The sequence below is a fragment of the Cryptomeria japonica genome, chromosome 7, assembly GCF_030272615.1.
Source record: "Cryptomeria japonica chromosome 7, Sugi_1.0, whole genome shotgun sequence".
NCBI classification, from domain to species: Eukaryota; Viridiplantae; Streptophyta; class Pinopsida; order Cupressales; family Cupressaceae; genus Cryptomeria; species Cryptomeria japonica.
This window is the reverse complement of record NC_081411.1, coordinates 430,662,517-430,688,142: the sequence shown is the minus strand read 5'-3', so window position 1 is coordinate 430,688,142 and position 25,626 is coordinate 430,662,517. Positions and strand designations below refer to the sequence as shown.

General features: G+C 39.1%; 1 protein-coding gene across 8 annotated transcripts in view; it reads right to left on the bottom strand.

The window, feature by feature from the left end:
* Window positions 1-10,652: 10,652 nt before the first annotated feature.
* The window catches only part of LOC131030400 (histone acetyltransferase HAC12), a 175,323-nt gene continuing 160,349 nt past the window's right edge, over window positions 10,653-25,626 (bottom strand). For all 8 annotated transcript variants that reach the window (XM_057961217.2, XM_057961219.2, XM_057961214.2 and 5 more), the window contains 2 exons: window positions 11,104-11,321; window positions 10,653-10,997 (listed from right to left, as the gene is read on the bottom strand). In XM_057961217.2, coding sequence (XP_057817200.1) covers window positions 10,883-10,997; window positions 11,104-11,321 — 333 coding nt within the window. In that variant the 3' untranslated portion in view covers window positions 10,653-10,882. The remainder of the gene's footprint in view (window positions 10,998-11,103; window positions 11,322-25,626) is intronic.

Below are 25,626 nucleotides of genomic sequence, written 5' to 3'. Positions count from 1 at the left end.
ATCACAGTCCTTAGAGTCTCTACTATTTTCATGGTCCACCTAATTCAATGGAATTCCAATCAATCCCACTAGTGTCTCCTCATGTCTTCAAGATCAAGATCCCCCCATAAATATAGAGTCTCTTGATACTTTGTTATCTCATGATCTTGAAGTAGAAGAGCACTATGCACAAAACTAGCTTCTCTGCTCATCTAGAGGTAAGAGTATTCCTCTTGATGAAGTAGATAAGATCATGTGGACCAATTCCTCTCTGAAATAGAAGAATTGGTAACCTATGCAACAAGGCGAGTGGGAAGCAACTTCAATTATGGTGTATCCCTCTCATGACATGTCCACCATACAATAGGGTCTCTTTGAGTTAATATAGCTCTATCCAACCTTTCTTGTGGTTTACTCAATGTTGGACCACGAAGATTTGAAAAGTCAAAGAATTGTGTGCAAAGTATTAAGCCTACTTCTTTGGACACATCTTATCAATAGCATGTGTGAACCCATCTAAAACATCTATATCACCATATGGAGGCAACCTTTCATCCCTTGGTGCATACTATTTGGGATTTAAAGCATAGGCTACCATATGAAGTGAGGTGTTCAATGTGTTCCACTTTCATGTCACAATGGTCTAATATGTTTCTTATATAACTTCAAAGTAGGATCCTTGGCCAAAATTGTTTGCTTTATCTTCCCAAGCATATTGTGAAATGTCTCATATATATCTCCTATACTAGGAGAGTGTGTATCACCATATCTAATGATATCTACAATAAGTGGGATGAAAGAGTAAGCATATTCGCAAAATGCAAACAAAAAAGTTCAAACAAATTAACTGACATGTTAGAAACTTCAAAAGTTGGAACAATGGACAAAAAAATTGTAGCATCCTAAATTGTATTCACTTACAATTTTGATAGCATTTGGGTCCTCACTTTAGCGTTTGTGCCCCTAGGCTTGATGAGGACCTAACTCTACTCATATCATGCAAACTTCACTTCATTTTGACATTGTGCATCATCAAAACCTTTTGTCTTGGCCCCTAAATTAGGTAGGACTAGGGTGTGGTGCCTTGGTCCTTAATAGGACTAGGGCACCACACCTTGGTCCTCCCAATTAGAGCCTTGCTTTGGGCCCCTTAGCCATTTCAAATTTTGAGTGGGAAACCCAACCCCATGTTGACCTATGTCGGAAAAATGTTTTTTGGTCGGAAAGTATAAAGGAGGATTTCCCCTTTCATTTGAGGATCCATCTATCCAGACACACGAAACTCAATTTGACAACAAGAAATCAAGCATTCTAAATTTACATTCAAAAAACCCTAAATTATAATTCTAAAATTTACATTCACAAATCAAAATTACTTAATTGGTTATCAATCATTATCATAAAAGATTGTATTGTTTAATCATAATATTCAAATTCAAAATTTTCCTTCCTTGTGCATGAGCTTTACTACTATTAGTCCTACCAATGATATTCCTGTAAGAAGAAGTCGTAGAATTAAGGCTTCCAAAGGTTTAATTACTAAGGATATGGAGCCTAATTTGGATAACTTGTTTCATGATAATATGGGTAGTTCATCTATTCGAACAAATGATGTCATTTATTCCCATTCTTTTCATAATTCTCATGATGAGGGTGAGTCACTAACTAGGCTTTCCGTTGACCAATTGGAGAAGATTGACAATGGATTTGAAAATCTTCAAAAATGGATTCAAGTCAACAATACCCAGAAAGTGAGGCTATTCCATTGATTCAAGGATTAAAAAATGGTTCAAAGTGATAAAATTGGCGTCGATTTGTTGTGTGGTCTTGCTCATATTGTTGACACTAACATCATGCCTTTGAAAAGTTGTGTTGAAACCCTTGGTTACACTCAACCTCCTATTGAAGTTAATCATTTTATTCCCATACCTATTTCTATGCATAGTGTGCCTACTTTCACATCCAACATCATGACTACTTCCACACAAAATGTTATTCCTACACATGTTATTCAAGAGGGCAACATTGCTAATCAAAACTCTTTCATCCTTCCTTCCATGAGTCTTCCATTTGTTACCCAATCATCTCCCATACCTACTTATCATATTGTCCCACCTCCTTATTCTCAAGCTCCTTCTTTTAACAATATTACTCCACAAACTCAATCGAAAGAGTCCAATTTCAACTCATCCATCGAAGCAACCATTAATAGCCTAGCTCAAACTATGTCATCCTTGCAACAACAAATAGCTTCCATGAACCAATCAAAGTACAATGTACCAACATTTGATGTAGCGAGCCCATTATCTAATGATATTGTTTGTGTTGTCCACCCTAAACATGTGGAAGTTCCTCAATTGGAGCTTTATAATGGAAAAGGTTATCATATGACTCATGTGAAAACATTTCAAACTTTGTGTAGTGATTTTGCCTATGATCAAAGACTTTTGACTAAATTGTATACTAGAACATTTAGAGATAAAGCTTTGCAATGGTATTGTTCTCTACCTCCTTATTCTATTACATCATTTCAACAATTTGCTAATACTTTCATTCAACAATTTCACAATAATATTGGTCCTAAGATTACTTTGACTGATTTAATGCGTTGTAAAAAAGGTGTTAAAGAAAAAGTGACTGATTTTATTGGTAGATATAAGCATTTGTATTCTCAAATTTCTCATCCTATGCCCGATCAAGATGTTCAAAGAGTTTTCATTTCTAATTCGCAAAAAGATATTAGGGATAAGGTCCTCTTTTCTAAGTTTGCTTCCTTTATGTAGTTTTGTGCAATACTTAATAACTATCAGCTTCAAGTGAGTCAATTTGAATCATCTCCTTCAATGGCTCTGGTTGATAAGAATGAAAGTGCTCAACTATATTTTGCGAAGTTTAAATTGAACAAGAGATTCATCAAGTTCAATGACAACAACAATATCCAAGCAGTAGTTGTGATAACAGATGTGCCTCCTTTATCCAAGCATTTTTAAAAAAAAATACTCCTCTTTTTGAATCTTTGCATAGCATTATAACACAATTGTTGAACAAGAATGTGTTGAAACTTCCTCCCATTAAACCAATTGACATAACCAAACCTTTTCCACCTCATTATGATGCTAAAGCCTTTTGCCAATATCATCATCAACCCAGTCATGAAACTGAAAAAGTGTTATTCCCTAAAAAGAAAGATCCAAGACCTTATTGATAACAATACCATATCTGTAGCTCGTATGAATGACAAAGGAAACAAATTCATAGCCCCTCCTAATCAAAATCTTCAAATATTTACAAATCCTTTGCCTTCCCATTCTACTAATGTGATTGAGTCTGCGCATCTTGCCTTTTCTCCTAATAATCTTGGCCTTGAGTCTAATAATGTGGTGAATCTTATTGATAAACCTACACCTCCTATGGAGCTATGCATTACCTTTGATCCTAGTGAGACTATTGAAGCACCTAATGGCCCACTATACATCATTGTGAGGATCAAAAACATGCTTTCATGAGGTGTGCTCATTGATCTCGTGTGCATGGTAAATGTGACAACCGAAGAATATATTTATACCTTACAATTGCATCAATTAACATGTGATAAATCTAATGTGGTGATTAAGATCTTTGATGGTTTCTCTTGTCCCACTATTTGCTCCATTACCCTTCCCATTGAGGTTGGTACTAAATCTTTAGATGTTAATTTTACTATTATTCCTGCATTGGAATAGTTTTGTGTGAAGTTGGGACATCCTTGGCTCTCTTCCATGAAAGCAATCTCTTCTACTATTCATAAGTACTTGAAATTCCTTCTTGATGACAAAATTGTAACAATTAATCATAGCATGTACCAACCCACGATTAGGCAAGGAGATGTTAATCTTGATTACTTTTGGTCTAGACAATTTGAACCTCTTAAGCCTCAAAGTGATGCTCTTTTTCAATCTTATCAAAGGTGGAAGAATGAGATGATCCTATCCTTGAGCAATCCTAGAGATCCTAATCCCATTCATCTTCATAATAGACCTATTTCTCCTCCTCATGATGGACCCAATCGTCTTCCTAAACCTTCTAATCCTACTTTATATGTCGTGATTCTGCCTCCTACCACTTACAAAGGAAAGCGCCTGACATCTCCCATCTTTCGACCTTAAAAACCTTCTCTTTTGAATCCTTTTTTTAAGAGAAGAAGCTTGTGCTTGTTGATCCCAAACCTTCACAACCTTCAACTAAAGCTAAAAGAAACCATTGTGTGAGAGAAAGTCGATGGAGATGTCATGCTAGAGCTCATGAATTTGCTTCTTGGCCTGTTTCCTCCCCGAAGACTCCAAATGTTGACATGATCCCACTTGTCTAGCCTTCACCTAACCCTAGGGAGGAAGTTCAACCTTAATCTCTGAGACACAAAATGCTTAAGAAAAATGATGGTTCATGTTCTATTCCAATTAAAGATCCCATTTTTTATTAATCTTGATGAAAAGATGGATGAAAAATGAATTTCATGCTAACAATGTTGATTCAAGTGATGAATATGAATATGTCGATGTTGACAATGATTTATCTAAAATAAAATCACAAGCATTAACCCCTAGCTCCTAGTAACAGACAAAGTGATCCATCATTAGAGAATGGTTCTTGTTTGAAACTTGTGGTAGCTCTATCTACTGTGCTCAAAGACACATGTTCCCTTCGTCCATAGTGGTTCTACTTTCTTTGGGGAATAAGGACAATTCAATGCATATATAAATGATATACATTATTTATCATAAGAGCATACTGACCCCAGAGTTAAGTAGAACCCTTATGTGTTTTATGTTTTGTGATCATTATCCTTTGATTTGTCCTCCTTAGGGGCATATCGTTGTCGTGCTTCTCTTTTGGATGAATGTATACTACCTTTAAGCAATTGCTCCCATCTCGGTGTGTGCAATCACTTTAACATGGGGGCGTACGCTCCACTCAATATTTCTCTTTGTGCATCTTAATACTCAAGTTACTTAGCGAACTTAGCCTTTTGCTTTGTAATTTTGGTATTTTTTATTTTCATGACTCACAGTAAGTGAACCTTACTGGGCTTGCAATCATTGTTCTCTTTCTCTTTCTTATGGTGTCCCTTTTATCTTGATCTAGAGGTCGTAAGATAACTAAAGTCCACTAGGGGCTTGGTGCATCTTGCCTCCGTAGCATCTTGATGAAATCCTTTCAATGTGAACCTTTGTACTTTACTGAGAGTATGCCTACCCTCATACTCCCGCTAAAGTGGGGGCTAAATGTAGTGTCCTAAATTGTACTCCCTTACAATTTTGATCGCATTTTGGTCCTCACTTTAGTGTTTGCGCCCCCAGGCTTGATGAAGACTTGATTATGCTCATATCATGCAAACTTGACTTCATTTTGACATTGTGCATCACCAAACCCTTTGTATTGGTCCCTAAATTGGGTAGATCAGGGCATGGCACCTTGGTCCCTTGGTCCCTAATAGGACCAAGGTGCCATGCCTTGGTCCTCCCAATTAGGGCCTTTCTTTGGGCCCCTTAGCCATTTCAAAATTTGAGTGGAAAACCCAGCCCCGTGTCAGCCCATGTCAAAAAATTAATATGTTTTTTGACTGGCAAGTATAAAAGGAGGCTTTGCCCTCTCGTTTGAGGGTCTATCTATCCACACACATGAAACTCAATTTGACATCAAGCAATCAAGTATTCAAAACCAAATGAGCAAGCAACCAGTCTTCCTTCAAGTATAGGAGTAACAATAAGGTCAAGTTTCAAGCATTGGAGTTGACATTCATGTTCCATTTTGTTGAAGACTTCATTAAACCCTAATTCTGTGTGGAGACAAACAAAACTTCACAAGGAGGTATATCATTTGTGTTTTTTAGTCATTATTCAACATCTCCCTCAAAAGGAGAACATTTTCATTACTACAATTCAATTATCTTCCATTTATATTTCATGGTTAATTCCAAAACCGAGGTTTGACTTAGGCAAACCCCTATTCCCAACCTATTTCCCTTTTTGTGGGTAGGAAACAGGTGTAGAGCTGCAATCTTCATAATAGGCATTATTTACAACGACGAATCAATTCTCCTTTGGAGTGCGAAAAGTTCGGAGGACCATGGCGTGGGCGACATGGTCCTGACATTTTAGGAGCTCTTTTTGGGAACAAGTCTGAATCAGCCTATACAGCTTAGATCCAGGTTTGTGGCTCAATCCTATGACTATAGCTTACTATTTCCATATTTTTACCTTCATTTTTTACTCTTTTACCTTAATTTTAGCAATTCAACTCACAAAAGAGGGATATCCATAAAAACCCCCAATCCAGTCAAAATTCTCAATCCTAATCCTTGTTGGTTTGTGATTAGATCTACTAGATTTTAACCCTCTTTTGAATGTAATGGTCTTAAGTTATAAAATTAGTGGTTTCTTCCTTCTATGGTAAAAACCCTAATTTTTCACCATTTACAAAAATTTAAATATTAAAATCAACAATGTCATGCTTCACAGTGGTCCCCCAATTGTCATCAAGGATCTTTTGTTTAACATATTTTCCTTGAGTAGAGCTTGAATTAGGCAATCTAGTCCACTTTAAATTCACCATCATCATTGAAGAGATTCATGCACCTCAAACATCCTCTCCACCAAGATGAAGTGACATACCTATATTCATTAAAAGCAATATAATGCTCAATGTAATCGAAATACAAATGTTTAAAGTTTCAAAATTTTAATTTTCCAATGTTGTCATTTATTGAAATAAAATGAAGTCGCATACCTTGTCTTGATAAGTTTGAAGAACACGTCCTTTGAAAATGCCTTGAAGAGAGCAAGCGAGGTGTAGTGGTTGCAAATGAACATTTGAATTTCTCTAGCTTTTACCACCACTTGCTTCACCCAACCTATTTTCTCTATCTTTCAATGCATGATCACAACATGGTGTCCAAAAGATGTGCTTGTAAGCACCCTCCACCATCTCTTCTATTGCATCTCTCAAAATGGTAAATTGGTATTCTACATCCTTACACTTTCCTAAACAATCTAAGGCTTTGAGAAAATAATAACCAATAAGGGATGTGACAATTATATTGATGATTGATTGATGTCTAACATAAGTCCACCCATCCATCACAATAGAACAACCTATTTTCATCCAAGTTTGTCTCATATCCTCCATTAGAATATTAACCTTGAAATCTCTTTGTCTAGGAGGGTAGTCTAAGGCTTGTGATCTCCAAGGGGTGTGAATGAGGGACCATAGTGGCTACATCTCTCATCATTTGTTTGAAGTAAGGGAAACATGCCATATGAAATGGGATGGCATGAGCAAAAAATAATTTGGCAATGGAAGACTTTGTAGCTTCTCGTGCTTGCATATTAAACATAGCTTCAATTGCCCCTCGTTGTCACTACCACTCACCTTCCTATTTCTTCTTGTGCCAACTTAACTACTAATAATAGTGGATGGCATAGGCAAATATGATTGAGCACTTACAACATTACCACACCTTGTTTCCCCATTTCCGCCTCTATGTGCAATCTATGACACTCTATCCTCTCTTCTTTTAATGGTGGCAGAGCACCTAGGAGAAAAACTTGTAAACTAAAACACTTCACAACAACAAAAAGCTTCTTTTAGTGGTGTACAAGTTTTAAGTCCATGGTGATAGAGCACCTAGGAGAACAACCTACAAACCAAAGTACTTCACAACAACGAAGAGAAGCAACACTCACAATGCTATTTCACCAAATGAGATGAGATGAATTTGAGATGATAACAAATGCACAAACCCCTTGTATGAATAGGGAGGCATGATTAGGTATGAACAACTGATTGCTAATTGCAGGCTACAAAATTAAATGTATTATGAACATGATTAAATAATGTCTACCTAGTATCTAATATTGTAAAATGTTGGTTACCTGAGTAAACTTAAGTTAATGTGAATGGAACAAAACAATTTTCACACCAACACATGGCATCTAACACCCAAAAAATGAGACTTTACCATTGTGTAGCTACCTCTAAAATCTATCAAGCAAACATGACAATTCCACACCCTACTCCCCTTTGAAATGTTTTTGTTTTGATGCTTAGGTGTAACATATTGGAGAAAAAGTTTTTCCTTGTTGAAAGGGCTCTTTGCACATTTTTTCATGATTGTTGAAAGGCACTTAAATTAGTTTGGTTGTTGTCCACTACTACTCTCAACACTTACACTTATATTTTCACCATCCACTTCCACTTCATTCTCCCTACTACTATCGCCCTCATTGTTGCTCTTTACTTTTTAAGATTGAATGCAACCTTAAATTGAAAAAATAAAACAAAAAAAAATCAGACATTTCATGCTTCAAGCTTCGAAAGCAATTGGAAAAGAAAATGAAATGAGGAAACTTATCTCTTTCAAATTTCAAGCAAGATATTTGCCCTAGATTGAACCTCTTTTACTTCTATCCCCTATTGCTTCTCCTCTTTCAATGGCTCGCTTCAAACTTCTTGCTCCACTTTTTTCCTCACAAATGAGAAATGAATCAAAATGTTTTACCTATTGACCTTTAAGGCAAGTTAGGAGGTAGCGGCCTACAAAAGAATAAAGAGAACAATTTTTATTTTAACTTGAGTGAGTTTTTTTGTTTTTTAAATTGCCCCGACATAGGGAACATCTTCCGGGATGATCGGATGTCCCTGGCATTGGGGGTTGCCATCCCCAACCAGATTGAGGAAGTGGCAAAGGCATCCCTAGACTGTCCCCACATCCCCAAGACGAGGACGAGGTTTTTGGACCCGAGGATGTATCCTCGAGTCACGTAGAATATAATCCATCTTATTGCTAATATTTCGTGGAAAGCTAAGTGTATTATTGCTCAATAAGAACTAACTCTCATCAGCTCCATAGTGAAACTGGTCGTTGGGAAAGACCAAAAGAAACTTGGGAGGAAAGAGTGTATTTTTTGCACATCTGGGAAAGTTGAAACTGAAAAACACTTCATTTTAGAGTGTGACGCCTTCAAAGATGTTAGGGACAAGTATAATAAATTATTGACTGAGGGATCTTGGTATGATTTTTTCAGCGAGGATTTTGTCGAGAGGTTGAAGCCACTTGTCAGCATTTTACATAGAAAGCGGGCAGATTTGCAGAAATCAGTTAGATCTGATGTGCTGTCCCATAGACTTTGTTAAGTCTCGTGAACATTAAAATAAATTTCTTTCTTTCTTTCTTTCTTCAAAATAATGAAATCAATAAACTTGAAACTTGCAAATCATGTGACTCTAGATTCCATGTAATGTCCTCCCTTGGAAACCTCCCACAATCACCAACAAGGATTCAGCACGAGTATCTAAGAATTACAATTGGGCATGTATACAGAGTGTGCAACACATTTTTTAAGATCCTCTTAAAACATTGTGCAATATTTTAAAACATAGCATAATTCATATTAACTGGATCGTAGTTGTGAGGCTCTAGAGTCATCTATATGTCTTGAGTAATGGATGGAAACTATGAGATCCCTACCGCAAAAGATAAGTTTATTCCATGACTGATTGGATGATTTGTATGGGCCTAAGCCCACTTGGAAGTTGTTGGGCATCGCAAAGATAAACAATCGTGGATATAGCTAAGCCGGCTGTATTTGATATTTAAGCAAATCAAAAGGGATCGCAATATATCACCAACTTTGTCACAACGCACTAGCTTTGAAGACTGCTGAAATATCTTGTGAAGGAATTTTTTGGTGAAGAGGAGACAACTCTAACAATCCTTGTCTATTTTTGCAATCACATAGGCCTCAAAAAGTTTTGACATTTGATTAATCACATCATTGGCTTGGCTTGGCTGGGCTGTATTAAGTGAGCAATATTATTACATATAATTAAACTTAATAATATCAATCAATGGAGCATTTAAAGAGGTACATCCTTAGGAGAAAAGCTGTATTTAAGAGAAGCCAGGTATGGAGAAAAAGAAATCATTGAGAAAATAATTTATTATGATTTCTACTCCATGTGGAGCATGGAACTATGGTTCAATTAATCCAAGGACAAAAACCCTCTAGCTTTAGAATTGGAGGACAAAACCCACAATTCCTTAGATTTCATAGGGATATTACTATTACGTAAATTTGATGAATTTCAGTTTGAATTAAATATTCTTTCAACCAGCAGCTGGTCATGGCATCCTAAGGGCAAATTTCAGACTTCTTTTTAAGCAGTCCAAAGATTAAAAAGGCATCTTCATCAAGTAATAGATTGCTGCAAAATAGCATTCACTACAAGGGAATAATTTGTTCTTTCTGAGCTATACTCTTAACCATTATATCTGACTAGAGAATAAACTATTAAACTGCAATTTCTAGGTTGATTTCATATTTATGTTAATTGTGCAAACTTTTATAATTGTGAGCTAGGGAACTTTTGTTTTTCAAAAACAATCACCACTTGGAGCATCGAATTTTTCGTGACTAAATAATCCAATCAGAAAAAGTATTCCACTGTTTCAGATAGAAACATTTTTTGAAAATTTTTTTTTGTCAGTAATCGTGTTAATAGAAGAGCAAAAGTGACAACCATGCTTTAACATTGCCTAGAAACAACTCTCCATCTGGTTGAAACGGAGAGATCTAGGAATTATACAGAGAAAACTTCCGCAGTTATACTAAGATGTTTCCCCATAAAAGTGAAAAGAAGAAAAATCAAAGAATTGAAATCTTCTCAAAATTGTTAAGGCTGTTAATCAACAGTCCTTGACATAAGCTCAAATATATTATTTGTACATATTGCCAGGTGTGGCATGCGTGTATCTTACCCACATACATATTATAAACATTCCAACTGTGTAGTGAAACTATTCAAACTGGCACTGTCAACCGTGAGTGGATTTTACTTCTAAAAAGGCAAATGTTTGTACATTCAGTCAACTACATTTGCTGGAAGCATCTTCAGCACGTTGTCTCATCATCTCCATAACTGCAGCTCTACGCCGAGATTCCATTTGTTGTTGCAACCTTCGAAAATGTTCTTTCAAATCTCTGGATAACAAAAACAGATGCAAATTAGAGAAAAATAATAATCAACCAAGAATGGTGAAAGAGATTAACAGGCAGCCTGGAACAAGAAAGAAATGATTTAACATACTTGCAATGAGGAACACGGCATTTGGATTCCTTGCATGCCCGTCCATGTAACTGTATCAGATACCACATTTTCTTACAATGGGGACAGCCTCCAGAAGCACGAATTTTACACTGTGTGCCATGACGAAAGAGCCCTTTTACTTTCCGGCAATTCGGATATTGGCACTGAGAAGAATAACACCGAGAAGCATGTACCATAAGGTCCAACATCTTCCTTAGCTGTAATATTTAAGTAGAATTGCTGTCAGAACAGTCTAGTACTCAAACAAGGAAAAAGAGTTGATAGTCTTGTGTAAATTAAGACATACAATTATGATGTTTTTTTGTTCATAAGTCTCTATGTTTCACTGCCCAATCTATATGGCCAGCATGCTTGCTTCTTTTGTATGGTCTAGTTTGTTGACGAGCAATATGCCAGGTTCATTTCTGAATATTTATTTAAATTATTATGGAAGGTAGTTTTGCATGATGGTCACACACAAAGATCTTACCAAGTTACAGGAATTCGTAGATCAAATATGTGGTTCATATTTTGTATTATTTATCTTTGGATTTTAATTCTCTTAAATTTTCTTTAAAAGTAAACTATTTGTATTTACAAGAGAGTCTTGGAAGGAGCATGGACTCTCATGCCATGCTTAAATTACAGGAACTCAACCGGCTTAAAAAAAGGGCATTGAACTATATCTATGCAAGGAATCACTATAAACATAAAACAAATGGTATAAATTTATACACAAAGAAAGGAAAGCAGCATGATTACATTACAACAGTAAACTCCTCTCATAGAGATAATCTAATAAAACGTCTCCTCACACTCGCATGTATGTTTTCTAACTAATGTTCTTACTCTCTTCTTATTTCCAAGGGAGGAAGCCCTTATTAACAAGGTTGCACTGAGACAGGGTACTTGGAGACACCAATATTATTAATATAATTTAATAATTTAATTTAATTTAATCAGTAATATGATACATAATATTTATTTAGAGTAATATTATATTTAATTAAATAGATATCAAATAAATTATATCTATCATATATCTAATTAAATATAATAGGATATAATATTTATTTCTATACAACACAACCATCTATGTCAGTAATATCAGTAACTGTTGTCATCAAAATAGATTGCGGTTTCATAAACACCCACCGCAAGCTGTGAGGAAACAATACTGTCTGAACTGAGGGGGAAGCTGGTAATTTGAGTATTGTTGAGTGAGTATTTGGGTATCCTGTGCTAGAAGACGTTGTAGAGAATGGTGGCAGCAATGACAATGACTACAATAAAGAGCAGTAGGAGGCAAAATGTCCCGACTTTCGTTCTTGCCTTGCGATATTTCTTGACTTTTGTCCTCACGCTTTACATTTAGAGTAAACATATTAAAAATGTACAGCAAAGGGACAAAAAGATTGTTAGAAGAACTCCTTGAAATTTAATGAACACATAAAGGTGGAAACAAAATCTTGTGCATGTGTTAAAACCCAAATATATAAACCTATTCGATGGGTGAATAATGTGTCCTATATTTTCATTTAATTTAGTTTGAATTCGTGCCTATTTTATTCCCCACTTTACCCAATTGTCCTCTAAGTTACTATAGTTATTATGAAAGAATTGACAATAAACATGATTGGAAGAAATGCAAATCCTTTGGCATTTAACCTGATGGTAAGTACTAATTTGGGTGCTTATGTAAGCAGGGGTCTCTCAATGGCAAGTGTGCATAATGGAGAGCTCGGATGTATCTGCAGATCTACAAGGGAACTGGTTTTTGGCATCATGTTCTGTTTTGTTATTTTGTTGAAAAAGTGGTTCAAGACCACTTTGTTATTTTCTTAAGGAAAGCAACTTATTGTTATTTTTGCCCTTCACGTTTGTGAACCGTGAAGGGCTAAACTTGGATATACTATAGGCCATATATACAGACTGAATTCCGTAGCAAACTTAACTTTATCTTTGGAATACAAACTCGCTGAAAGCAATACAGATTCTGCGTAATATCTGAGCTCTCTGCCTGATCGATTGACTGTTGGAAAAAGGGCCCACTCCCTTTGGTCATCGATTAGTTTGTTGTTTCATTTTCGCGTGGATTGTGTGGTGTGTGTACTCGATAATTCTGTAAGTGTGTTATGGTTATCATATTGTAGTTTTCATCTCATTATGTAATTTATTAATTTCATAGGAAATATTAATTCTTATCCATATACTGGTTTGGTAATTTAGGTTGTGTGAGTTCTTGGTTTAGAGTGATTATTCATTAGTCCAGCTTAATCAGAAGGCTTTAACGATTTAGCATGTGCAGAAACAATAAAATTATAAGCGAAGACTAATTGTTCTGACAATTGACTGCTTAAAGATAAGTCTCTGTCCTGTTGCCAGAACAGTATTGCTGCTGTTCTGTCTCCAGATTAACAGATCCTGTCGCCAGAATAGTATTATGCATTGTAGACTATTGTTTTGTGGGAAATAAACTGTAAACATTGCTCTGTGCTTTGGAATGAAGTCATGTCCGCACGACTATATTAGAGAGTGTGCTTAATTCAATTCCTAAATTAAAGAGTGTGTTTCAATTTAATTCTTAGATCAAAGAGTGTCTTAGATGCATCCATCCCCACTCGACTCATTATCTTCATCCCTTGAGCAGACAGCCACTATACCTTTCATCAGTCTACGACCTCGGATTGACATTCTTAGGTACAAACTGAGAAAATCTACATGAGTCCGATTTAAGCTCAAATATGAATTAATCTAAACCACAGTTTTACCCGAACACTATTAGCTATGGATCTTGGAAACTGCATTCTACTTGAGAAAGCACATGGTTTTTGCGTAGTAGTTCACAACACATTTTTATTCCTTCTCCACTGAGTGTATGTAGGAACCATACAAAACCAAAGGTTAACTTAGGAGACAATTGTTCAACAATATACCTGGATTCCAAGACAAGATTATACAACAATATGGAAATCTTTAATGTGATAAAAGGTGGTAATTATGAATACTAAGGTTTTGTTAATAGAGAGACCTAAGGAGATTATGGAAAATCATGCCTCCTTTTAAAAATGTTTCTCAAGAGTCAAGAGTTTTACCGATTGAATTTTAATTGGATTTCTATGAGCAATTTGAACCAAGATGGAGAGAATAAGTAACGTTCCGTTCTAATTCTGCTCTTGAAATTTCAGTTTGTTAGGTTTGACATTTCATCAAACACTTAGCATGAATTGTTCAGTTGTCTTCTTTCTTGTTTGTTGTTTGAGTTTGAGGGTTTATATTTGATGCCGAACCATATGATAATGCATGGAAATGGTAACCACACTTGCAAATAATTTAGACAATAGAAACTTCAGGAAATTGCATCATGGAAAGCATGAATCAGACTTATCATTCACTAAATTAAGGCTGCTACATTTAGATTCAGACTGCAACTTAAAACTGTAACCACATACAAGAGTACCTACCTTACATCAACATAAGCATAATCATTCTCAACATACCCAGAACTAGCTCATACGTATTATGGGAAAATTGAGTTCATAAATGGTGACTGTCATTGTCTCAATCTTCAATATCGACTTCTAGTGGAAGGATGGAATAATACTCCCAAGTTGAGAGTTACACTGTACAAAATAAGCCACCAATTAACCCCTACAAACTGCTGTAGAAGAGTACGATGCTTGGAACCGTGATGGCTGATTAAGGTGCAAGGCCGGCTGTGTTAGGGGCCAATAATCCCAAGATTTTGCTACCCAACTTGCAGGGACGTGACACAAATGATTTTTTCTCTATTCTAGTGTGGAAGCTGTAGGCAGGAGTAGAAGAGCTTAGCAATATTCCACTCTCTCTGTAACTTGAAGGTAGAAACACTCTGAATTTGCAGAAATGAGACTTCTAACTTCTCAATGACAAAGAAAGTTGCAATTCGGCTAGCCTAGGGCTACATCCAGATTACTAGAGATCACTAGGGTTTCGTCCTAGGGTTGGGCGAACTTCTATTCAGCGCTCAAGGAAGACCCGATAAAAGAAGAATAACGTGAATAATGATCTCCTCCACTCCAGACTTAACATATAGTTTGCCTTTCAATTTATCGAATCACTTCATGAAGTGCTAATAATATTTCCTTGGAAAATATATTGCTCCACTTAATAAATCGCCTTTCCACCCTTTCACGCATTACACTATTGGCGGCAATATTGTACACGGAAATAAAACTAGTTAATTAAGTTGTAATTGTGTTGGTTAGTTGGCAACCGAGGGGTGGCAGTTGCGGTGCAATGGTTGGTGCTCGCACCCCCTCAGTATCTTTATATACTTCCGAATGTAACTTGTGATGGGGGAACGATTATGAATGGAATAACATCTCTTATATTTGACTTGATATCTATGGCATTATTATTTTGCATTACGTGCTTTATCTGTGTACTTTAAGTTATTCACCCGAGAGGGTAAACATTTGGCGCTGTTGCCTAGACATACTCGGGAAAGGAAGGAGCGGATGGCGTACGGACACAATGGGCCTACCCATCAGTGAGATTAACCCAGAGGCCGACGACGCACAAACGGAACAATCGTCGTGGGACGCAGAGTGTGATGGTAAGAGGCAAAGGGGAAATTGATACCTGTAATAATCCCAGCACGATGTTGAGATAAATTGTGGCCGAAAGGAAAAATAATAAAAGTTTTTTTTTTTTTTTTGTGTACATGGTGTGTGCTTGCTATGTACGGAAGTGATTTATGCCCAATATATTAAATAAAGATAGAAATAAGAAAGCAGAAACGAACGAGTGGGAGGCCGCGCAGAGGGCCTTAATTCTGGAACAGCAAGTAGAACGTAGATGGAGGCTGAGGCAACTTGCCAAAGGACGACCTGCCGAAGGGTGGCCTGAAGGGAACCAAGGAGGTGTCACGGAGGGTGCAGAAGCCGAGGGAAATTTCTACGCGTCGCCAGAACACCGTAGGGTGCGGAGCCACAAAGAGTTTCTAGAGGAAACAAGGTTACGGCGAAATCTAGTCGAAGAGACTCGGGATCAGTTTAGAAACTTATCCCTTACGCCACGAAGTGAGGATCACGAGAGGGAACCGTACAGTTGCAGGTGCCACACACAGCAGGCAAAGCACCGTACCTCCAGTCACCCACACAGGACACACCACTGGCGCCGGAGGGAGCGGCGCACAGAGGCAACCACAGCCACCTCCAAGAAGACGACCCCCCTCGATGGTGGGCAAACAAAAGTTGCCTAAATTCAATGGAGATGGCAACGATGACCCCGTACGGCACTGTCGTACATGTGATACAATATGATCAGCCAATGGGGTAGTTGACAAAGTGGATTGGGTGGTGCAGTTCCCTGCCACCCTGAGAGGAGTAGCCATTGATTGGTACTTTGATGTGGACAAAACAAAGGTGGGAACATGGGATGACATACAGAACGCTTTTGAGAAGGAGTTTCGACTCCTTCGAGATGATAATGAGATCGTGGCAGAGATACTAAGCACAAAGCAGGGAAAGCACGAAACAGTGCGAACATATAGCCAACGATTAAAGGAATTACTGGGGAAGATGGAGAACCAGCCGGCTGATGGACTAAAGAAGAGATGGTTCGTGGAAGGGTTGCGGTCATCCCTGTGGAGGAAGATGAAAATTGTACCACCCACTTCATACGATGACGCATACAATCATGCGATGGATTTGGAAAGCAAAGACAAAACATCGCGGAAGAAAAAGGACAAGTCCTCTGGAGAAGAGGAGTCCTCGGGAGAAAGCAGTAGTGACGAATCATCAAGAAAGAAGGTGCAAGCTCTTCAAAAGGATATGCACCGTATGTTGAAGGAATTTAAGAACATGAAAGGAAGCATGAGCAAAAACGAAGACGTGTGGTGCACTGATTGTAAGAAAGAAGGCCACACAAAAGGCACCTGCCCGAAGAAGGCCTTTTGTGAGATTTGCCAAGTAATGGGACACTCCATCAAGGAATGCCCATACAACATGAAAACCCGAAGTACGCAAATGAGCCAAGTGTTGTTCACGGAGCAAGCCACAACATCTGCACCAGCGGGTACGGCCAGCAAACCAACACAACGACATCATCTGGAGGTTACCAGGACAACAGACGTGGCGGCGGAAGGAATAGCAACAATAACAATAACGAAAGCTGTATCCAGTATGACGCCAAGGGCCGGCCAATTATCCAATGTAGGGCCTGTAATCAGTGGGGGCACTTCGCCCGTGATTGCACGAAGGAAGCCACCCCTAAGCACCTCTGTCGATGGTGTGGGCCAGGCGACCATGAGGACACAAATTGCCCAAAGGCAAGGGTTAATCTCCTCAACATTGAGAAGGCTGAGAAGATTGGTGAGAAAGAAGAACTAGCGATCACCGGCGCCCAGACGAAAAAGGCCACTTATCCCGACCCCCGTACGGAGAAGGAGAGATTACGGGAGGCAAAGGCCAATATTGAACGTGAGATGACGGACGAACGATGGGACAACAAGGTGGCGAGTACATCATCCCGTACGGAAGCTGAAAATAACATCATTGGGCAAGTACTGCAGATGGAAGTACCTATAAGGGTAAAGGACCTTCTAGAAACAATGCCACAGTTAAGAACCGCCATTTTTAGTTCCATACAAACCACTGCGCAAGCACCTTTGAGTGCCACACGGGCGGAAGTTCCAGGCAGCCCCTCCATTGACCCAATGTTGTTGGCCTTAAATAGTGGTCAGCATCCTGTTGTAGTAGAGATGGGAATTCTCGGGGCTATCCTCAAAGACACCATCATAGACGGAGGTTCGAGGGTGAATGTACTACTAGAGGATACGTGGAAGAAGTTGGGGAAGCCAACACCATGGCCACCCACGTTCAACTTGGTAGGTGCAGACCAGCACGACATCAAGCCACTCGGCACCTTGATGGCCCAACCGGTCACCATCGGCACGCAACCCTTCATACTAAATTTTGTGGTAATCCCACTCAAGAAGAAGGGGTACGATGCCATCTTAGGCAGAGGGTGGTTGGTTACAGCAAAGGTGAACCACGACTGGAAAAAGAACACCCTTTCTATGGAGAAAGGGGGGCAGAAGTACACCATTGATCTAAATACCCAGGTTGTCGACGAGGAACTGGCATCATCTTCGGAAGCGGAGGGTGAAGGAAAAGGCAACCTGAGGGACGAAGGACGGGGCTGCAGGGAGCCCAACAACGAAGGGATTCTCAAACTAGGAGAGTGCTCCGGGGATGAGACAGGGTCATTGAACAAGCTCTTCCATTGGCAGATGGAGGATTACGAAATGTTCCAGAGCTACAGGCTCGAAGTAGAGGAACCAGAGCAAGCAATAGAGGAGGTGTACCTGCCGGAATATAGAGAATATTGGAAGGGAGATGCCCCAAAGCTCGATGACGTAGATAATCCCAAGATCATTGGCAACGATTGGAACCCTGTGTGGAAGGCCTTAAAAATCTTTATTATTCTTCTTCTTCTTATGTATGGGAAGGAGACCGTGGTTGCCATAGAATTTGTGGTTCCAGGTCTTCGGATGGCCATTGAAAATAGACTTGCCACCAAGGGGTCCAAATTGAAACCCTACCATAAGAAGCGCGCAGGGGACACGAGAGGCCGGAAGGACACTCGAGAGTCCGGAGGGGAACCCGATAGGATGGTAGGGGACTCGAGAGGCCAGGCAGGCGACTTGAGAGGCACGGGACCACCGCGGGAGATTCTTGGGCGAGGAAAACCGAGAAGGATGAAGGGCGATCCCAGAGACAGGGGACCCGAGCCGAAGACTCTCTAGACAACTAAATTAGGAAATTAAAAGAAAAAAAAATATATAAAAAAAAAAAAAACTTATGGCTGTATGGGTCTATACGGTAGTTGACCGTACGGCTGGGAGAAAAAAAAATTGAAAAAAAAAAGAGCCACGGTGGAGCCACCGTACAGTGGCAACACCGGCGATGGAACCACCATACGGTAGCACCACCGTGCGGTGGCAACACCGGTGATGGAACCATCGTGCGGTGGCAACATCGGTGGTGGACCACCATGCGGTGGAAACCACTGCCACCGCAAGGCATAAGCACAGCCGAAGACACAAACACGTGCACATGCAGCAACCCCCGCCCAAACGCACAGACACGCACAAACGCACTCCGCCCAACAACGCAGCGCCCACGCAAGCACAAGGCAAGCACACGCAAGGCATATGCAGCCATACACAGCCATCCAGGAGGTAGTTAAGTGTTCGGCGCGCAAAAGGAGGCCCGTACAGTGTGTATGGTAGACGGTTGGTCATGTATTCCGTATGGGGTGATCCGTACGGTAGAGGGGTGTTGACCACACGGGAAGGTGGTCGTACGATTGGAGGTGTCAGTGCTGTTGTTGACCGTACGGGGAGGGTGTATGGCTGAGGTGCCATTACGAAGGAAAAAAAAACAAAAAAAAACGACGACCAGATTGAAAAAATTATTCGATGACATCTGGAGCCAGGACGCTGAAAATATTAGAGTGGAGAAGAAGGGTTTTGACATCTTAAAATATCACAGAAATGATGCGCTGCCCCAGACCCCGCGGGGGTGCTGCCCCCGACCCCGTTGGAGGCACTGCCCCCAGACCCCTAGTTTATTTTTGACCTACAATACACTTTTTGAGTTGGGCGAAGGGCATTAGAGAAGGCACGATAAGTGTTGGGTTGTCCCGACCTGTGAGAAAGAAGCCTGCAGCTAAGCATTGGCGGGGAAGCCATAAGCCGTAGAGGGAGATGGATTTGGAGGTTGCGAACAAACAGAGTTTGAGGGAAGGCATTGCAAGAACGCGGAGTCATACGACACCAGAGAGTTATTCAGTTCAGTTATTAGCCCTTGGGGAGTGTGATGGAGGATTTGAGGTGTCTCGTAGCCTTTGTGACAAAGGGTTGTGGCCACCTCCAGGCATGAATGGTACGCTTTGAGGAACTCGAAATATGTCTCGGCTGGACGTGAGGTTGCCTTGGTGGATGCACAGAGGGCTCGGGAGGAGCTAACCACCAGGTTGGAGGCAGTACTAGCGTGAGACTTAGCTTGACGTACCCAAGAGTTGGATGCCCAGAGGGCAGCGTGGGTGGCTATCGAGGACAAATTGGCTAGGGAGACAGTATCATTTGAGTAGCAGTTGGTGGAGGCTGAGACGGAAAAGCATGTTTTGCAGACAAGTTTGGTTTAGGCACAGGAGGATTGTGATGTCAAAGGAAGCACTAATGGTGACATCCGCACTTGAGCATAGGATGGTAGCAAAAAAGGGTTTTTAAGCGAGGACACAACAGGTGTATAAGTTCCAGGCTCGACTGGCGTCAACAATTCTGTTTAATGTCATCTCTATTTTGTATTAAGTCGTCCGGAGATTTCTTTTCTTTTGGGGGGGATGATGTTGGCGGCAATATTGTACATGGAAAAAAAACTAGTTAATTAAGTTGTAATTGTGTTGGTTAGTTGGCAACCGAGGGGTGGCAATTGTGGTGCGACAGGTGGCGCTTGCAACCCCTCGGTATCTTTATATACTTCCGAATGTAACTTGTGACGGGGGAACGATTATGAATGGAATAACATCTCTTATATTTGACCTGATATCTATGGCATTATTATTCTGCATTACGTGCTTTATCTGTGTACTTTAAGTTATTCACCTGAGAGGGCAAACATACACCATGTAATATAATATTTCCCTCTGTAATTAAGTCGCTCCACTTTATACAAAAAGGGGGCCGACTTCATTAAGCTATCGCCAAGGCATAAAACACTAATATTGTCGTCCTTTAAAGTATTTAATTTGAGGCTTAGACATATGATATTTCATTCACCGTAACATAAACACCTAGTAAAAATAATTCCCCTTACCTTTTCAATTAAAGTGACCCCAATAAATAGTAATTAAATATGAATATATTAATATTTAGCTTTTGGCCTTTCATATTTAATTATCATTTTCCCTTAATGTTTATTTTTTCTAACCTTTGAGAATAGGGAAGGCTAGAAAAAATCCACTCTTGGATTAACCTTCAAGAGAAAGGGACATTACAATCCTCACTTCCCGAGATTGTTGGTCCTCTAGCAATAAAAAATTAGGAGGATGTAAAATTTGTTCTCCTTCCCAAGTTGCATCTTCCACTGGCAAGTCTCTCCACCTGATGAGATATTCACGAATTGTCCTGTTCCTCAGCTTCCTCAACTTCCTCTCATCAACAATACTGTCAGGTACTAAAATCAAATTCCCTTCTTCATCAGGGGGTGGCAAATCAGTAGATGAAACCACATGTTGGCCTAATGCTTTCTTGAGGAATGAAACATGAAACACATTATGTACTTTACTGCCTTCTGGAAGTTCTAGTTCATATGCAACCTCTCCAGTTCTTCTTAGTATCTTGTAGGGCCCATAGAAATGCAGATTGAGTTTTTCTGCTTCACTTTTCTTCAATGTTGATTGTCTATATTGTTGTAGATGCAGAAAAACTAAGTCCCCAACCTCAAAAGACCTCTCAACACGATGTATGTAGATGTAGCCATCTGATCCAAGCACGTTGCTGCCCTGCAACATAATTTCATAGGTATCCCTCAATCCATTTATTCACTATCTCTAGCTTACCATTGGTCTGAGGATGGTAACTCGTGCTCAGTGTAAACTCTATACCTGCTAATCGGAACAACTCTGAGAAACCTATTGTCCTAATCACTAACAATAGCTTTGGCAAGCCTATGCAACCTAAACACCTCTTTGAAGAATAATTTCACTACTTGAGGTGCTGTGAAATTTGTAGGTACAACAAAAAAATGTTCATATTTAGTCAACCTATTAACAGCCACAAATATGCAATCCCTCCCCTATACACATGGGAGTCTCGTGATAAAATCCATGGATATTCCTTCCCACTTTTGTTCACGTATTGTGTAGTGCCCCGCTAGGAACCCCAAAGGAAAACCCACAACAAGGGTGAAACAATTTTATTTTTTAAAAGTATAAACACAATGGGTGCATTAAACACAACATGCACGATAACACAAGCGGAAGTCAGATAATAAATTGATAATCTAATTAATTGATTAGGTGGGTGGTTCATAACTTTAGATAAGATATTGTACCTCGCGCATAGGTGAGTGCTTATATAGGGCTCATAATGTAGTGAGAAGGCCTGGAATGGCAAACCGACCACCTTGTCTTCACGAAAGGCTGGTAGGGTCTGCATGAGACTTAGTTGGAGCCGGAGGTTCGGGAAAGGTTACCAGGGTAACCCAGGATGGGAGCCGGGACCTATGGAGGCCGACCATGGTAACCATCATAAGCTATGCAAAGACACTCTCTCTTTAGGTTCACTTGTGGTTTGTGATGTCGATTCACTTGTGTATTGGTGATGTTGAGTCATCTGGATTATTGTGGAGTCGTATTGTGCTGTCATGGAGTTGTATTGTTTTGTCGACCATGTCATGTTTTGCTTGCTTGAGGGTCCTCAGCTATCTCCATTTTGGGAGTTACATGGTCGGGTGGTAGTGCCACTTCCCATCGGATGTTCTTTTTTGTACCTTCATGCGAGGATTGGCTTCGCAGGTGTTTTCTGTGGTTCGTGGCTCATGCTTATCTCATGTTTGGAGATTATTGTTATTTGGAGACCTATGTGGTCATTGTATCATGATCTTTTGTAACCTTGTATTTGGTTAAGTTGTATCTTTATATGTATATTGTGGGCCATGTATTGGAAGAGCAATGTAACCCTAAGATTGGGATGTTATTTATCAGTTTCCTTTATGTTATGTGTACATGCTTATTGAAGAGAAATTATATTGTATCCTTTCAATCTTTCTATGGTGTAATCTGTATTGCTTATGGCTTCTTGTGATCAATGAGTTAATGATGGATTATTGGATTAACATTGATTGTGAAATTTATCTTTTGGTTTTAATTCTTCGTTGGTAACCCTTAAGGAATTCTGGTGTAAGTCTTATGCTTGTGTGATCGTGCTTGTTGTGTTTAGTGCACCTATTATGTTTATACTTTTAAAAAAAATTGTTTCACCCTTGTTGTGGGTTTTCCTTCGAGGTTCCTGGCGGGGCATTACATATTGGCAATGGTTGTAGAAGGCCTGCAGGGAACGTATGTTCTGACTTATTCTGCTGACAAGTCAAGCACTCTCTAACATATTGCAACACATCATCCTTTAATCCCTTCCACGTGAACCTCTCACGAATCTGTCAGTAGGTTTTGAAGAAACCTAGATGTCCTGCTAGAGGTGTATCATGCATCGCCCTCATTATCGTGACCGTCAACATCGACCTTGGTACAAGATATATCTTGTTCTTATAATAAATAATATCATCAACCACAATATACTTGTCATCCTGCACCCATCTGTTGATCAAATCACAGGCAAAGTCATTTTTGGTATACTCAGCCACTAATTGAGATTTCCAATCAGCTAAAATCTCAGTGAGAGAACAGAGTGTTGGTTTTCTAGACAGGGCATCAGCAACAATATTTTTCTTCCCCTTAATATATTCCACATCGAAGTCGTAAGCCTAAATATTGCTCACCCACTTTTGTTGTTGTTCATTCAAGTCCTTCTGTTCTAGAAAATACTCAGATTGTTGTGATCAGTCCTGACCACAAATTTAGTCCCCACATACTGTTTGAACTTAGCTAGCACATGCATAATTGCTAGCATCTCCTTATTATATGTGGAGTATAGTCTTTTTGTATCCCTTAGTTTTCTTCTCTCGTATGCAATCAGATGTCAATTCTATATCAGAAATGCACCTATCCCCTAGCCTGATGCATCACACTCCAAGATAAACGGCTGTGTAAATCAGGTAGTGCCAATACTGGACATGAACTCATGACAAATGTTTATATAGACATATTTTAGCATTCTGTTCTGGATACCTAGTAATTCGAATATTTACTTTAGATATTAGCAAGCATCTGAACGCATGCATTTACTGGTATTTACTCACACTGATGGTATATATTTTAGAATACGAATCAATGATAGTAACTCTAGTGCCACTTGCTAAAGTTCTATATCTTGCTATCCGCCTGTCATATCTTAAGACTATGGTTTAAAGGTGGCTAACATGCAAAATTCGAGGTCTGGACAAAAATTTATATCCAGCCTGGCATAATCATACTCCGTCATCCTCTCTGCTATAAATTTATAGGGAAAGGGAGGTGGGACTGGCCGAATCCCATTTACCTACTCTTGTTATTGTAGCCTGGATCTCATCCTTCTCAAGGATCGCATCCAAGAGCATTAACAAGAGTTGGTAAGTTGGAGACTCCTTATCTGGATGGGTCTTGGGTTGATCATGATTGGGCCTAAGATAAACGAATCTGGAAACCCAACTCAATTTTAAGTTTTATATCTCTTATTTATGTTCTGTGAGGATAAGTTTCACAGGATAGTTTATTAAGGTATCTCTCTAGCTTTACAGATAAAATTTCATTTATGTTAATGGACTGATCGATACTAACAAATTTGCCTAGTGTTTGAGTAACTAACCATGCAGGCCAAACAGGTATACCCCGAGCAATTAAGGGATACTATATACAACCAAAGAACAACTTCAGAGCCATGCAGGTGGAAGTTAAGGGACAAATGATTTTTGAAACTTGTAAATTAGGGCTTGTAAGGGAGGGGTAAAATAGAAACACCCCCTCCTGATCACCCTGGCCCGAGGTGTTGATGTATTAAAATCTGGAATTATTGTATATTAAGTCAGGACTAGCTGGACTATGGTCCCGGGCAAGGCCAGAGGTTTTCTCGCCTCCACTCTTTCCTACTGGCGCCCGCACAAGTGGAGTAATGTAAAACTTCAAAATAATTAATAAAATTCTTGGCCTCGGCCTCTTACCGATCAAAAAAGAAAAACTACCTATGGTAGCATCCACTACCAGCGGTAGTACACAGTACTATCGACGGTAGCAATGCTACTGGCGGTAGCAGCTACCGGACGGTAGCAGTTGCTACCGGCGGTAGCTTAGGCTACCGTGATAAGGGCTTTTTACAAATTTTAAAGTGCTTTTAATTTTTTTAAAATTAATTTCTAAACCCTGTGCATATTGCGGTATGACTGTTTCGGGTTTCGTACCCAGGGGTTGGATAAATAAAATTTATTATGTGTTATATTATATATGTATATAAATAAATATATGTATATTCGTATATGTGTTTATATATATATATATATTTATATATTAGATATGTTTTCTTTTGGTAGTTATTATAATATTTTAAATATTATTTAATTATAGTTTGGAATGTTAATTTCTATGAATATGTTGAAAATACATTAGGAGAATTATTTTTATTTTAAATCTTTTTGGACAAATGACAAGATGGATGTTTTTGGTATTAAATAGTTGTAAATTCTTGTTATTTGGAAATTCGTAAATTGCATGTTATTTATGCTTTAGCTGTTTTTAAGGAAAGATTGCCTGTAATAGGATCTTGCGTATATTGTGTTTTCAGTCAAGCTTAAATTTCATTGGTATTTTGGTTAAATTGTCATT